The 15,772-nt window shown below is 34.5% G+C and overlaps 1 protein-coding gene across 8 annotated transcripts in view; it reads right to left on the reverse strand.

The window, feature by feature from the left end:
• The window catches only part of PARD3 (par-3 family cell polarity regulator), a 756,723-nt gene that overhangs the window by 197,796 nt on the left and 543,155 nt on the right, over nucleotides 1–15,772 (reverse strand). For 5 of the 8 annotated variants that reach the window (XM_044677677.1, XM_044677681.1, XM_044677678.1 and 2 more), the window contains one exon: nucleotides 4,094–4,204. The exons of the other annotated variants lie outside the window; for them this stretch is intronic. In XM_044677677.1, the coding sequence (XP_044533612.1) occupies nucleotides 4,094–4,204 (111 nt within the window). The remainder of the gene's footprint in view (nucleotides 1–4,093; nucleotides 4,205–15,772) is intronic. 8 annotated transcript variants of the gene reach the window in all.

Consider the following 15,772-nt stretch of genomic DNA (forward strand, 5'->3'; position numbering starts at 1 on the left):
CTGAATGCAATGTGGGTTCTCAATTTGATAGGATATGATAGCACCATTAAAATGACAAATAAGAGAAATATAAAGTGAACAGAGCAGAATTAGAAACACACCATGGCTTTCTCTCTCTCTCTCTCTCTCTCTCTCTATCACTATATTATATGTGTATATATACACATATATGTAAACATAACAGGGAGAGAAAAGAGAAAAATCAAGAGAGATCTATAGTCATTTAGATTTTTTGATTTGTTTTTTTTTTTTCTTTTTAAACTTGAATACTCAAATGATCTGAAATCTCATTAAGCTTGAGTTCCCTCCAGAGGTACAGATCCATTGTATATGGTTCTTGTCCTTGTCCTCCAAAAACTTTGGCTCCAATATGCTGGAAGTCCCCAAAGTCCTACTCCATCGCTTCATTGTATTATGAAAATGACCCTTTCTTCTGCCAGTGGAACAAATATTTTTTCAGGTTCTATTATCCTAGAATGTTCCTGAGCTTGGCCCTAGGAACAAACTGCATATTTTATGAAGACCAACCCTACTATTCATGAAGGGGCACAAACCATTAGGATGGCCACCAGATGATGAAATTTTTGGGGTCCATGTCAATCCATAAAAAAGGAGAAAGTAAAAAGTAACAAACACTGCAAAATAATTTATAAAATCATAGGACATTTCAATGATGAATCAAGAAATAGGAGATAGTTCAATGGCAATCAGTATTAAATAAGAATAGCACATGGCCTGAGAAATTACTATATATTTATATTTAAGTCTTCTGAAGTCAACCATCTTAGTTTTCCTCTGGTCATTCATGAAGAAAGAGTATAGTTTCTAACCTCATCTGGAGCAGTATTCTTTCAAGTCAACAACACAGAGAAGAGACAAGTACATTTAAAATGAGGTTCAACACATTAAAGCCATTTAGAAATAATAAATACTAATAATATTGCTATTGCCTAATTCAATAAGTGCTAAAGTCTAACATATTATTTGGTTGATCTTTATGAGAGTTTAGAGAAACTATTATTATAAAAATAAAAAATTGACAGTCATCTGTATAAAATTATTTATGCATATAATTCTATACTATATAATCAATATAATCATTCCTAAATTATGGACATAATTGATTTTTTAATGGACCTTTCATTTGTTCTCTGAGCCTCAAGGATTTTGAGTCTAAGCCTCTTATACATAGATTCATTATGACCAGAAGTATTACATCATCAGAGTTGCCAGGCTACAGATTTTGAACCAAAGAGAGATGAAATGAATCATGCTGCTGATGAGTAAATAACATAGCTAGAATCATTAGGTAAAAACCCTAGTGAGCTAGACATATTTTAGTTTGCTCTTTGAAATTGTTTCAAAAATTTTGATGAAAATATTAAAACTATACTGAAGCACAGACATTGTGAAAAGGTATGAGGTAACCTATCAAAAGTGTAAAGAATGAAAAAAAAAGGTGTAAAGAATGGTATAGTTTGGAGAAGAGTTCTTCTTTGGCATATAACCATCAACACTGCACAGTGGACACCATTGTTGTTATCAGATTGCATTCTCGCCAAATAATATGTTTATAACTGTACATTTTTACATACCAAGAGATACATGTTTATGCATTCACAGTATTCATCCTACTTGTGCTATGAAAAAGATAATTCCCTTCATAATAGCAACCTCTAATTTAAGTCAATAAAACACTTCCATATATAAACTAACTGAAAATTATGAGCAGGTAGGCATGCTGGAGAGTGTTGGTAAAACAAAGGGAAAAAAATAGCAAATGGCTAATGACTAGACAATTGGAAAGAACCACTAAAATCAATGCATACTCAAATAATAAATTCAAGTCCAATATGTTTTCCTAACTTTTGTTGTGAGATATTTCAGTGTTGCATATTTCATTTTCTCTATCTATAAAATGGGACTGATCATCTTTTGAAACTTTTCATATAATGCCACCTTTATCAAGTTAACAGAATAGACATATACTAATTCCTCTGAAAACTGAGATAAGGAAGTAATGCATGTCAATACTCCCATCCTCTAATGTTGCATTCTCCATCCTGTTTTATTGTAAGAGCCTGTTAATTATGCCCCTTGTCTCTCCCTTCTTGCATCTATCCTCCATATAACTCCTGAAATGACATTCCTAAAACACCTATGTCCAATGTTATACTCTTCTCAACAAGTTTTAGTGACTTCCAACTTCTTCTAGGCTAAAATACGAACTCTTCTCTCACTGGTATTTAAAGGTCTTCCTAATCAGGTTCCTAGCTACATAACAAACATCCTTTACTACATTATGTTTCATGGACTCCACATTATGGATTATTTCCTGTCTTCCTGTACCCAGGTGGCATTTCTTGGTTCATCTCTTCCCCCCGTGATTATCTTTCACATGTGCTGTGTGTGTGAGAGAGTACAGATATATTCACACCTAGGTATGTTACATTTTTTTTTCATACTGTTTCCCAGTAAAATGAAAACAAGGAATTTTTTTCCATTTTTGCTCCTTTCTTTCTGGAACACAGTAAGAGCTTATATATGCCTATCAATTGATTGTTGTCACACAAGACATTCCACTTTCCCCAATGTACCAAGATGCTATCTGCCCTTTGTCTCTTGGAATCCCCAGCTCCTTACTTTAAGGTCAACTCAGAAAAATCATCTCCTACATGATGTCCATAGTTATCTTCTCTCCTTTAATACTTTCCTCGAACATATTTTCTGTTTTGTACATATTTACTTAGATATATGTTAGATTGTATTCACACAGACTTTCTTTTGCTTCTTTTTTGTATCCCCAGTATTTAGCACAGTGCCTGCCTGGCACATAGTAGATTGATTCACCCAGTTGAATGTAATATCCTTGAAGGCAGAGAGTATCTGCCTTTTTTTTTTTTTTTTTTTTTGCTATCCCCAGCATCTAGCACATTATCTGACAAAGAGTGGGTACTTAATAAACATTTGCTGAATTTAAATGAATATATTATCTATCACTACCTGACTCTCACTCCATGGTAATGAATTTCAAATAGATGTTCCAAAATTGAGTCATGCAGACACTACACTGGTCTTGGATCAAGTCTTAGCTTTCTTATGTGCTACTTAGCTCTGATTCAGACTACCTACATTTCCCTTTTTAAAATGAGCTGCAGATGCTCTATCCTATTCTGAGAGGCATTACAAAGAAGAATAAAAATAAAAATAAAGCAGTCTGAAACTTCTGGAAGAAAGGTGGTATTTAATATTTATGCTATTTAATTTCCCCATGCTTCTTAAAAAAGAAGGTTGAAAACACTCCCAACCCACATGGAAAAATGCCCAGAATAGAGCTTCTCATTTCCCATTACTATCATGGGAAAGTTTGGAATCACTGAGAATTTTTAAATCCGTCTATTTAGAGATATCTTAAAGAAATAATTTTATTTTCTTTAGTATCATAACTTTAAAACTATTCAAAGAGAAGTGATAATATTTTTGGCTATTAATATTAATAGAAAAAGAAATTAAAGCAAAAAATAGCAATAGTTTTTTAAATGAGGTAATTTTTTTTAACCCTAGAGATATAAAAGATAGCAAAGGTGGGAGGATAAACAAGAATGATACTTTATAAATTAACATTTTTATGTGTAAAATTTTAGACACAAAACATTTTAAAATGTGAAATTTAGTAAAAAATTTAAGCACTATTTAAAAGGTATGTAATAAACTACATTTATTCATTACTTAAGCAAAGTTTAAAGTGTTTTTGAGGCTTTTAAAATGTTCTAGAACTTGTATCTATTTCATTTTTCAGATTTGCGCATATAATTACTGTCTATTATTACCTTCTCTGCCAATGACATTGGACACTTCCAAACTATCTTTGATTCCTCAGGTGAATTCAGTATTCTTATCTTTCTTGACATTATACTGATTCCACAAGAAATGGTACTTGAATTATAAGGCAGTGGAGGAATACCTGTTCATTTGAAAGCAAATCCCGTGTGTGTGTGTGTGTGTGTGTGTGTGTGTGTGTGTGTGTGTGTTTAAGAAGAAAACAACAAAGAAACCTCCCTCTAAAGAGCTTTAATCAAATATTTTAATCTACCTCTCCTGTTCTTGCTTCATTCGTATTCTCTCCTCTTCTGAAGTAAGGGCTTCCTGTACTTTTATTTTACCCGATTTCTCAATCTTGTCATCTTTTCGATGTTTGCCAAACCTGTTAATAACAAAAAATCTAACTTGTCAATTCAACCAAAATGAGATTTCTTTCTCCTTTCATAAAGATATATGCACTCATTGTAATATGAGCTACTATTTAAGGGGGAGGATAGAGATGCTCAAACCCCCTGTGGTGTTTTTCAGGACTGATATGCTCATTCAGATTCTCTTCTTTCATTTTTAATAAAGAATCTTCCAAAGAGAACCATTTTGAAGCATATAGCATTTATAGTTTTTATCATCAGTGAAAAAAATCGGGTCATATTTATTAAATATTCAATTAATTTTTATGCGTTCTGAACAGTTCTGCTATTGGAAGATGGAAATGAAAAGTGAAATCAGCATGGGTATGGATCTTTTCCCCTCACTTAGGAACTACAAAGATAACCCACAATCATCTATTTAATAATCTCCTCATAAACAACCAGTCTTCTTTATTTCCCCAGCCAGGTTTATTGGACACATTCATCATAGTTGAAAAACTGACAAACAAGACTATGTTTGCAAGGTTTAAAGTACAATAGATAATTTACATTGCTATAATACTTTGTGCTTATTAAATTGGAAGTTTTTAGGCATTCTCATCAACTGTCCTCTGAAATCTGATGAAAAGAGATTGCCAGTTGTGGCATCTTGGAGTTGGAAATTCACATCTGAAGAAAAACACAGTTTACTAATGAAGGCAATGATAAGGCACATGACTGAAAATTGGTCAGCCTGAGCTTTGACAGATGGATGCCTGTAGTGAAAGCAGCTTAAGGGCAAGCTGAGTTTGTGTGTCCTAAAGAACTCTGAACTCCCACATTTTTCAAAATGTCTTTCTGTGGATTTTGTTTTCTCTCATTAAAAAAAAAAATCCAGAATATTTGCCATATAGACCCTCCACTAAGACTGATCTGTTGTCATTCAACCAACAGGTTTATTTCCTAAGGTGATCAGGGGAAAAGGACAGGAGCCTCAATGTTCCAAAATATTTATAGCAGCAATCTTTGTGTTGGCAAAGAACTGGAAATTGAAGGGATGCCCATCAATGGGGAATGGCTAAACAAGTTTTGGCACATGATTTTGCTGGAATACTAATGTGCCATAAAAATGATGAACAGGTTAATTAAAAAAAACATGGAAAGACTGACACGAATTATGAAAGAGAAATTATATACAGCAATTAAAATAGTGTTTGAAGAATAACCGGTGAATGTCCAACTCCAGAGAAAGAACTGATAAATATAAATAAGACATAGTTTTATGTATACATATATCTTTTTGTAAAATGATGCTCTCTAATGGGGGGAGGCTAATTTTAATCTAACAAATAAATGCATACATTTAATTAAAAAACACAATGCTGAAAAAAAGTTCTTGTTTTGAGAGTGTTTCTTCAATAAGAAGCCTATAAAATCATGTTACTTCTATCTCTAGAACATCTCTCCAGTGTCATCATCTCTCTCCTCTAATTCAAGTGCTAATAACCACTTGTTAAACTATTACAACAGCCTCTTATTTGTTCTTTTTGCCTCTAGTCCCTCCCCACTCTAATCCATCCTCCATGAAGCCAGTGAATTGAGTTTCCCAAAGAGCAGGTATGACCATACCACGACCCACTTTCCACTAAATTAACTCCAGTGGCTCCCTATTATCACAAGGATCAATCCTTCGATCAACAAGCATTTACTTGATGTTAAAATAAATCAGATAGTGTATTAAGCACAAGAAATACAAAGAAAAAAAACAACTAAAATTAGTCCATACTCTTCAGTTTAATTCTAATGGGGAAGATTATATAAATATTGAAAATAAATGCAGAACAGATGAGAAGACAATAAAAGCTATGGAAACTTAGTAACACATCCTATAGGAGGTGGTGCTTGACAAAAATTTTAAACATCCTCTTTTTTTATTTTAAGCTATTAACAACCAATGTCTTTCCTACCTTTCCAGTCTACTTCTGCATTCTTCCCCTCTACTGTTTAGTCATATTGATTTACGAATTTCTCCTTCTCAGACTCATGGCTACCTCTGCATCTTTGCACTGGCAGTCCATTATGCCTAAAATGCATTCCATGCCCACATCTTTTATTGGCTACAAAACCAAAAGCAAATCAATGTTCACCTTCGAGGGGCTTACACTGTCTCAGACCTGAGAGTATATACATATAATGGATGTCCCAAAAGATTTAGTGCAATTCTAAGCTAGTGAAGTTTAAAATTATACTAAGACTTTTGGGACTCCCTGAATATGCACATTCTGCCCTTTTCCACTAAAATGTAAGTTCCATGAGGTTGAGGAATGATTCACTTTTGTTTTTGTGGCCCTGGAGCTCACGTCATTTTGTGGCATTTAGAAGATGCTTAGTAAACGCTTGTTGATTATTAGACTCAGGTACAGTTATCTGTATTCCTTCTTAAGTTTTAATTGAAGTGTTTTTTTTTCCTATGTTGTCAACTTCTCAAGTTTTTTTTATTAATACTTGAAGCTATATGATGAAGAAAAATTCAAAGTTTTCTAGTATTTGAATGTGGACTACATTTTAAATAAGACATACTAAATAAGGATTAAATTATATACTACAATCAGTTAATCATTGTTAAAATTATATGTAAATGAATTCATACATATATGAATAAGTATATATGTTTAGACACACACAACTATGTAACATGGCATAGAGCATAAAGAGCTGACCTCTGAACCAGGAAAACTTGAATTCAAAATATGCCTCTGAAGCATGTTTACTATTAGACTTTGGGTAAGTCACTGAAACTCTCACTGCTCTAGGAAAATTTCTAGGATGATGAATTTCAGAGAAATGCCTAACCTATAATGAACCTTTCAGATTTCTGGCTTCTTCCAGGAATAGCTCAGGTATGACCTCTTCTTAAAGCATTCTTTCCTTCCTCAAATATTCCTGGAGTACTTTGTTTGATGTCTTCCTTGCCCTCACTGATTTCTAAGTTGCATATGTGTGGTTTAGACCTGTAATTTCATCAGTTAATGAATTCTCAGAGGAGAAACTCCCCAGCAACAAAGCAGATTAGCAACTAATCTGTACCTTTCTTGGTTTCAAAGAGTTGCCTGGGGAATCCTGGTCAGTTGAGTAGCTTACTCTTGGTAACATAGCAAGGATGTGTCAGATAGGATTTGAACCAAGACTTCTTGAAGTCAGCCCTTTAAATCTACCATACTATGCATACTCTCTAATTTCCACTGTGTATATATATATGTATATATATATGTGTGTGTGTGTGTGTGTGTGTGTGTGTGTGTGTGTGTGTGTGTGTGTATACATGTTTATTAGAGATAAATTATTTGGCCCCCAATGGTTGTTTCTTTTTATACCAATACCTAGTACATAGCATAGGCACAATATTTATAGAGTTGACACAAACTGAGAATTCAATTATTTTATCATATCCTCCAGCGAGGTATATCTCTACTATTTAAGCTAAGTGAAATAGTGTTAGAACCTGGATGTGTGATGTCATTGATATAGGAAACAATTGAGGGAGAGAATCCTTTCTAGGCATAGTAGAATCGTGCAAATGTATGATGGTAGGAGAGGGCATATTAGGTTCAGTGAACAGCAACTATTTCAGTTTGGTGCTAAATCTAATTATAGCAAAATATATGTAACATCTAAACCCCTTTTTAAAAAGTGTATTATAATAGAAATATTTCCCCAAATAACTCATGGACACTAATGGTTCAATCCAATGGATTATGCTAGAACAGCAAGACTTGACTCTTTCCTATCCTTTTGTCAAGGAACTTTTATTGCCTCAAACTGAGCTGGAAAAATTATTACCATCATAAAAATATCATGTATTCGCATCTGAAAAATCTCTAACTTTGAGATTTTATGTTATATAAAATGAGTTAGATCCCAGAATTCTACAAAGTACAAAACTGTATCAATCAAATTTATTCACAAAGAGTCATTTGTACTGGCAACCATTTCAAAGTTACCATTTTCCCCTTTTATAAATTTCTCTGGATGATACTATGTCATCATATTCTTTCCAGGAAAATATTGCTCTCTTTTTCCTAGGATAAACTAATACATGCAAAATTCGGTATCATCATATACTTTGATGAGAGAGAGAGAGGGAAGGAAGGAGAGAGGAGAGGAGAGGAGAGGAGAGGAGTAGGAAGGGAATGGGAGAGAGGGAGGGAGAGAGAAAAGAAGGAAAGAAGAAGGCAGGAAGGAAGACCCTTTTTTCTTTCTTTCTTTTTTTTTTTAAACCCTTGTACTTCGGTGTATTGTCTCATAGGTGGAAGATTGGTAAGGGTGGGCAATGGGGGTCAAGTGACTTGCCCAGGGTCACACAGCTGGGAAGTGGCTGAGGTCGGATTTGAACCTAGGACCTCCTGTCTCTAGGCCTGACTCTCACTCCACTGAGCTACCCAGCTGCCCCTAGGAAGACCCTTTTTTATAAATTAATCTGGATATTTCAGACCTCAAAATTGGATTTTTGGTCAATCAGCTATACAGCTGAGTAAAAGAATGGTCTTATACTTAAATAACAAGATCATTTCCATCATGCATATCTGGTGACAAAATACTATGTACTAGCCTGGAACTAGAGTATTTTATCTCATCCTCATACAATATAACTCATAAATTTAGGAAACAAAGAATGCTTAAATAATGATATGAGGTTCAGCCCTATCACCACATTTTTTCTAGTATTTTAGACTAGAAATATTAATTGGTATTTTTGACTATACTGAAATTACCAGGTAATTTCAAGAGTCTATTTAGGTTTGATCTAGGTGACCTATTACTGAACTGGACTTGCATATTCCATCTACTTAAAAAATAAGTTTGAGTTAAAGATTAATTTATGCAGAAAAATAGACAGGCAAAATGTCTGTATGATAGCAGGCAAGCAATCCCCTAGTTATTTGGTATAGATAAGTAAATCCTGTGATTTCGTCAAGGCATTCTTTAAGAGCACAGCATATGGCTTGATAATTGGAGCACAAACAGATAACTCAGCTATAATTTTTATGACAGACTGAAATAAGGGCCATAAGTGAAAAATATTCTATCTTTCCTGGAGAGTGAGGAAGTGAAGGAAGAGAGCAACTCGAGTCCTGTTCACTCTAATTGCCAATGTACTCCAGGGGTTCTACTTAATTTATAACTGCTTAATTTTTTTTCCCCCTCTGCAATAGGGGTCAAAGAAAGTTTCAGCTCTAAGTGAACTTTCAAAGTCAGATTCACATTTCTAAGCCCTACATAACCCATGAAGACAATCATTTAGTGTCAAGACACTTAAAAATTTGGACGCGATCAATTATGTTTCTTTTATTATCTTCAAAAAGCCACTGCTGCTTTCAGGCAGGTCACCTTTCTTGGGAACTACACATCTGAAGGAAGGCATGTTCTTACTAATGGCATGTTCAAGGCACCAGCCACTACCACCAGAGAGATAGGGGTTTATGAACTGATGCCCCCACTTTTGAACTCTGACCTTCAAACAGAGGAAGCTCATCAATTGTGGGTGGTGAAAGAAAGTGAATTGTCCATGGCCATATCTCCTGCCCCTCAGGGAATCTGCCACAGCCCATATCTTTCTACAGTGACATGAATTTGTAAGAAGAATGCTTCTCTTTGAATTGGGGGGAAAAAAGAATAAAAGCATTTTTTAAAGTGAGAGCCTAGAAAAAAGTAATCCTTCTATGTTGTAGGTACATAGAGCAAACACTTAAAAGGAACTAAATGCTTATATTAAGGTTTTCTCCATGAAAAAATAAAATAGACTTGAGCTCATGTGCTCAGAATAAATGTGATGTTAACTGGACTGCTTAGCTTTTCCTTCCCACATGGCTTTTTTCATAAAGGGACATATCAATTTCTTCATGCAACTAAAGTAATTTCCATGTAATCTGCTAAATGGGTTTTACTATCATGCGCTGCTGATGAGATCATTGTCGTCTGCCAAATCAGCCACATATTTCATTAGAATAAAGAGCCAAGGAAGAAACATACATTAGTTGATTAATGAAGAAAAAAAGGATAAAGACAAAAATTCTGTAGAATTGTGTGTGCTAAAATATCAGAAGAACTATGATTAAAAATCAACAAATGAGAAAGGGTTTCCAGGTCTACCAGTTTATGATTTAGATTTTAAGACAGCAAGAATAACTCTACAATAATAGCTATGGCTCTTGTTATGTAGAGATGGAAAGCATGGAATCCCTGCAAAAATACAGGGACAGCCTCACCCAGAATTCCAGGGGACCCCCCCTGGAGAACTTTGGGTGAGGGGGCAGTCCCTATATTTTTGCAGGGATTCCATGCTTTCCATCTCTACATAACACTCTGCCATGGAAAAATGCTACTGAAATATTTTAATATTTTAGATGTAATATTTTCAGCTACTAAAATAAGAGATCTTTAGAAAATTATGCTGAATGACAACACAGCATCTTATTATAAATAAAAATCAAAATATAATTGGTTCTTTAATGAAAGGGTTTTTATTAATGTCATATTAAGAAATGCCATATAGCAAAGAAAAAAGCCTAAAAATTCTTCTGCCATATTTAAAAATAGATGAACAGAATATCCTGAACCAATTATCTTCTGAGCCTTGAAGAGAAAAAATTTAACTATAATATTCTAAAGTACTCCCCATTGAACTGTCATATAGATAGCCAGTAATTTTTCTTTCCTCTTTGCTAATAATTATCAAGGTATCTATATCTCAGTAGAAGCTTGGCTGAAATTCATGCCTGAATATTTACCCTTATAGAAATTTGGAGGTTAAGGGACACTGCTTTAGAGAATTTAGAACAGATAATATTAAAATGCCAACCACTACCAGAGTAACTTGTCTTCCTTCTGTCATCCCCCCCAATGCCAGACTTCTCTATCATTTTGGGGAAAGCTTTTATCTAACACTTCACATCAGTCATCTTCAATTTGCCTCTTTACTTTATCTTAAATCAATTGCCTAGTTTTGCTACTTCTTTTCATCTCTTATATTTTCCAACATTTCTCTGCCTACATTACAAATGCCCTAGGCTAATAATTTATCATTCCTTAGCATGAATTCGTATTAGTCATGATGGTATAGCTGATAAATACCAAACTAAGAAGCAGGAAGACCTGTGTTCAGATCTTGCCTCAGATAGCTATGTGACCCTTGGAAAGTCATTAACATCATTGGGCCTCGGTTTCTCATCTCTGGGTTAAGGGCATTGGAAGTGATGACTTCTAAGTTCTCTTTTGGTTCCAATTCTATGACACTAAGATTCTGTGATACTCCAACCTTCTGCACCAATGCCTGTTTATTCAGAATTATAGAATTTCAGCATTGCAAAGAATTTCTGAAGCTAACTGATACAATCCACATCTCCACAATAACCCTCTTTTACAACATTCCAGAAAAAAGGTTATCTGGTCTCCTTCGAAGAAGACCAACAGCATTTACAAAGTATTTTCCAGTGCATTTCTAGATACTTCTGATTTGGGGGCAATGATTCCTTAGATCAAATGAAAATCTAATTTTGTGCAGCTAGCACCAATTGTTCCATGTTCTGATCTCTGGACTTGGGAAAATAAGGCTAACCCTGCTTCCAAATGACCACCTCAACATCATCACCTTATTTGGCCACAATTTATAGGGATGGTATGACATTCCTCTCCTTAAAACTCAACAGTGCTTTTCCATTGCCAAATGAATAAAGTCTTCAGTGATAAAATGCAGGAAACAGACTCAGGGATTTTACAGGTCCTTCTGACTTCTTAGGATTCCAGAATTCTACATTTTAATTTCAAAACCTTTCATTGGGATGTGCTGCATTTGCTTTGTTTTCTCCAGATTCACAATTTAACCCTTTGTAACTTCAGCTACTACCTACTTTACTTTGCAAGTTTCACTTCAAAGCCCTATCTTACTCCATAGCTTATCCAGGGAGGCCAGGATTCCCCAAAGTTTAAGATATTCTTTCTTCCAGCAAGAAGTCTTTTTAGCTTAATCTAAAATCCTGTTTCCTTTCACACCTGTTTCATTTCTCAACTACTGCAAGACTTGGAGACTTCTCAGACTTTTCTCTCATATCTCAGAGAGTTCATTATTGGGAAAATCCTATGATCCTGCAAGATCCCATCAACCGAAGCACTTCTTTTTGTATGTTGTCTTCTCCCAGCCCCATTAGATTATAAATTCCTTGAGGGCAGGGACTGTCTCTTTTATATTGTATCACCAGTTCTTAGTAAGTGACTGGCTCACAGTATAGGAGTTAAATGTTTGATTGATATGGAACTCTTTTAGCTACTCTATGTAATCATCATCCCATAAACTTTGTTTCCACCCCTAATATGTAGTTATCCTTAAGTGGTAGAATATTTTAAATATGTTGTTATTCAGTCACTTCAGACAAGCTTGACTTTCCATGACTCCATTTGAGGTTTTCTTGGCAAAGGTTTGCCATTTCCTTATCCAGCTCATTTCACAAGCAAAGAAACCTGAGCAAATAGGGGTAAGTGACTTCTCTAGCTGGTCATTGTCTAATGCCAGATTTGAACTCATTTCTTACTGACTGACTGACTCAGGTGTGATGCTTTATCTACTATGCCACCTTGCCGCCCCTATATTTTAAACACACTACCTGAGAATTTGTGTACTGGCCTCATGTTTCAGTTCTAAGGTTTGTAGTCTATTAACACACAGTTTGCTCATTTTTAAATTGTCCTGATAACTGCTAAAGAGAAGGCTGTACATCTCTGAAAATTTTTTTCATATAGTGCCTAAATAAGGATCATGTGAAATAAAGCAAAATTTCTTTTTGTAAATAATGGGTTTATTTCATTAACTAGTCAACTAATTAATTAATAATTAAAGGAAGTCATCCTACTGTGCGACACATACAGATACTGCTTAATAAATTCTCATTAGCCCAAATAAATGAAACTTGCACATATTATATAATCAATGGCTATAATGGGAGTAGTATTCCCAAATCTCAACTCATGTGCCATGAACAGAGATTTGTAAAGAACAGTTCATATCAGACAAAGAAAACTTTAAAAACCATTCCAAGCACTAGAAGCTTTCCCAGTAAGATTAAAGCAAGGATAGCCCTTTTCAGCCAAGATTATCTGAAATGATTTAGATAGGTGTGATGAAAATGAAACAAGAGAAAGAATATAAAAGTCATGAACACCAAAAGGAGAGAAGATTATCCCTTTAGCCAATAGGATGGTTTATATAAAGTCAGCGAGGAAACTGTTACAAAAGTAACCTACAAAATCAAATGCTTTTCTATATAGGAATAACAAACCACAGGGGAAAATAATAGAAAGGGAAGTCCCTTTAAAATAATTCTAAGATGTATAAAGTACTTAGGAGTCATCAGCCTATACCAAGGAACAGTCAAAGCTTGAACAAATGTGATGAAAAGATGGGCTTTAAAGAAATCAATAAGGGGGCAGCTGGGTAGCTCAGTGAATTGAGAGCCAGACCTAGAGACAGGAGGTCCTAGGTTCAAATCTTACCTCAGACACTTCCTAGCTGTGTGACCCTGGGCAAGTCACTTAACCCCCATTGCCTACCCTTACCATTCTTCAGCCTTGGAGCCAATAAAGACAGAAGGTAAGGGTTTAAAAAAAAAAAAGAAATCAATAAGAACTTAAATGACTAGAAGGCAATTGAGTACTTATGGATGATCCACAACTATATTAAAGATAATACTTAATGCTTAAGTACTAGAACATTGTACTACCAAGATGATAATCCCAAACAAGGTAAAATAGTAACAGAATGCATTTGAAGGAATAAACAATGTGGATTCTCAAGGAAAACAATGAAACATAGTTGGAATGAATGAATAACAACACTTCCAAACCTCAGACTATATTATTAGGCAATAATCATCAAAACTATTGGGTACTGGTTAAATTTTTTTTTTAAATCAGTGAAATAATGAAATCAGATATGAATGGATTCAATAACCCAGTGTTTGATAAACTTAACAACATAAAATACTTGCATAAGAACTCTTCTGCTGACAAGAACTGTTGCTGAAAAGGGATTTGGCAGAAATTTGGTTTAGATTGTCCTGGTATAAACCATGATAAGCTCAAAAGGAATACAAGAACAAAGAATTAAAGACCATATGACAAAATGTTAGAAGACATTCAGAACATAGAATTATAACTAGGAAAAGAGTTCTTAGGCAAATGAGGTATATGGGTATTAACAAAAGATAAAATAAGTGTGACCATATGAAATTGAAAAGCTTTTGAACTTATAAAATCAATGCTATTATAGTTAGAAGGGAATCAGTAAATAAGGAGTTTCGTTAAATACCTCTGATGAATGTCTGGCACTAAATATTAATAGTAATTATTATTATAACTCTAAAACTACACAGCACCTACTATGTGCCAGGTAATATGTAGAGCACTTTACAGATGCCTCGTTTTATCCTCACAACAATGCTAGAAAGTAGATACTGTGTTATTAGCCTCATTTTACAAAGGAGGAAACTGAAGTAAGCAGAGATTAAATGATTTGCCCAGGGTCTCATAGCTATTAAGTGTCTGAGGCCAGATTTGAACTCAGGTTTTCCTGATTCTAAACCCTGCATTCCATAATGCAGTGTAACCTTGTTGATCCTAGAGAACTAAGAAATATGCAATAGCAAAAGCCATTCCCCAGTGGGGATGGCCAAAGGGTACCAACAAAAATGGCTCCAAAAAAAAAGTGCAAACCACTTAAAATTCCATGAAAAACTGCTCCAGAACATTAATGATGAGATATGCAAATCAAAGCAACTCTGAGGTTGCACCTAACACCCAGAAGATTGGCAAAGATGAAATAAAGAGGGTAATATTCAATATTGGGAAGGGGTTTTGTGAAGACATACAGATTAATAATATACTCTTGTTTAAGAAGTATACTGATTCAAGTAATCTGAAAACTGCACTAAGAAAGTGATTAAAAAGTTTACATCTTTTGATCCAGAAGTCCCTTTGCTAGACTTAAGTCCCAATGATGTCAAGGAGAGAAGTAGAATGTATTCCCCTCCCTCAATATTTCTAGCACCATGTTTTTATGGCAGCAAAGAACTGAGAACAAAGTAGATTTCCACTTCCTGGGGATTGGCAAAACAAATTATGGTATATGAATAAAATAAAACAAATTATTGTACCATAAGAAATGATGAACATAAAGGTTCAAGGAGGCATGGGAAGAGTTATTTATATTATCAAGTGGAAAATAATCAGAACAAAGAGAACAACATATGAATGGCTACAACAATGTAAATGGAAAGATCAAGGGAAATAGTATGCTACAATTATAATGTATAATTATAGAATAGAATTCCCTCCAAGGGTATCTTCTATCTATTCTTTATTTATCTTGAATGTTCTGATAATATATATTGCCTCCCACTTCAGAATGGAAACTCTTTGAAAGCAAGGTTTGTTTTTACTTTCTCTCTGTATTAAGAGAGCTTAGCACACTTTGTAGCATATACTAAACATTCAGTTCAGGTATTTTTCACATATATCTAATTCTTCATGACCACATTTGGGATTCGACTTGGCAA

This window comes from Gracilinanus agilis, chromosome 5, assembly GCF_016433145.1.
Source record: "Gracilinanus agilis isolate LMUSP501 chromosome 5, AgileGrace, whole genome shotgun sequence".
NCBI classification, from domain to species: domain Eukaryota; kingdom Metazoa; phylum Chordata; class Mammalia; order Didelphimorphia; family Didelphidae; genus Gracilinanus; species Gracilinanus agilis.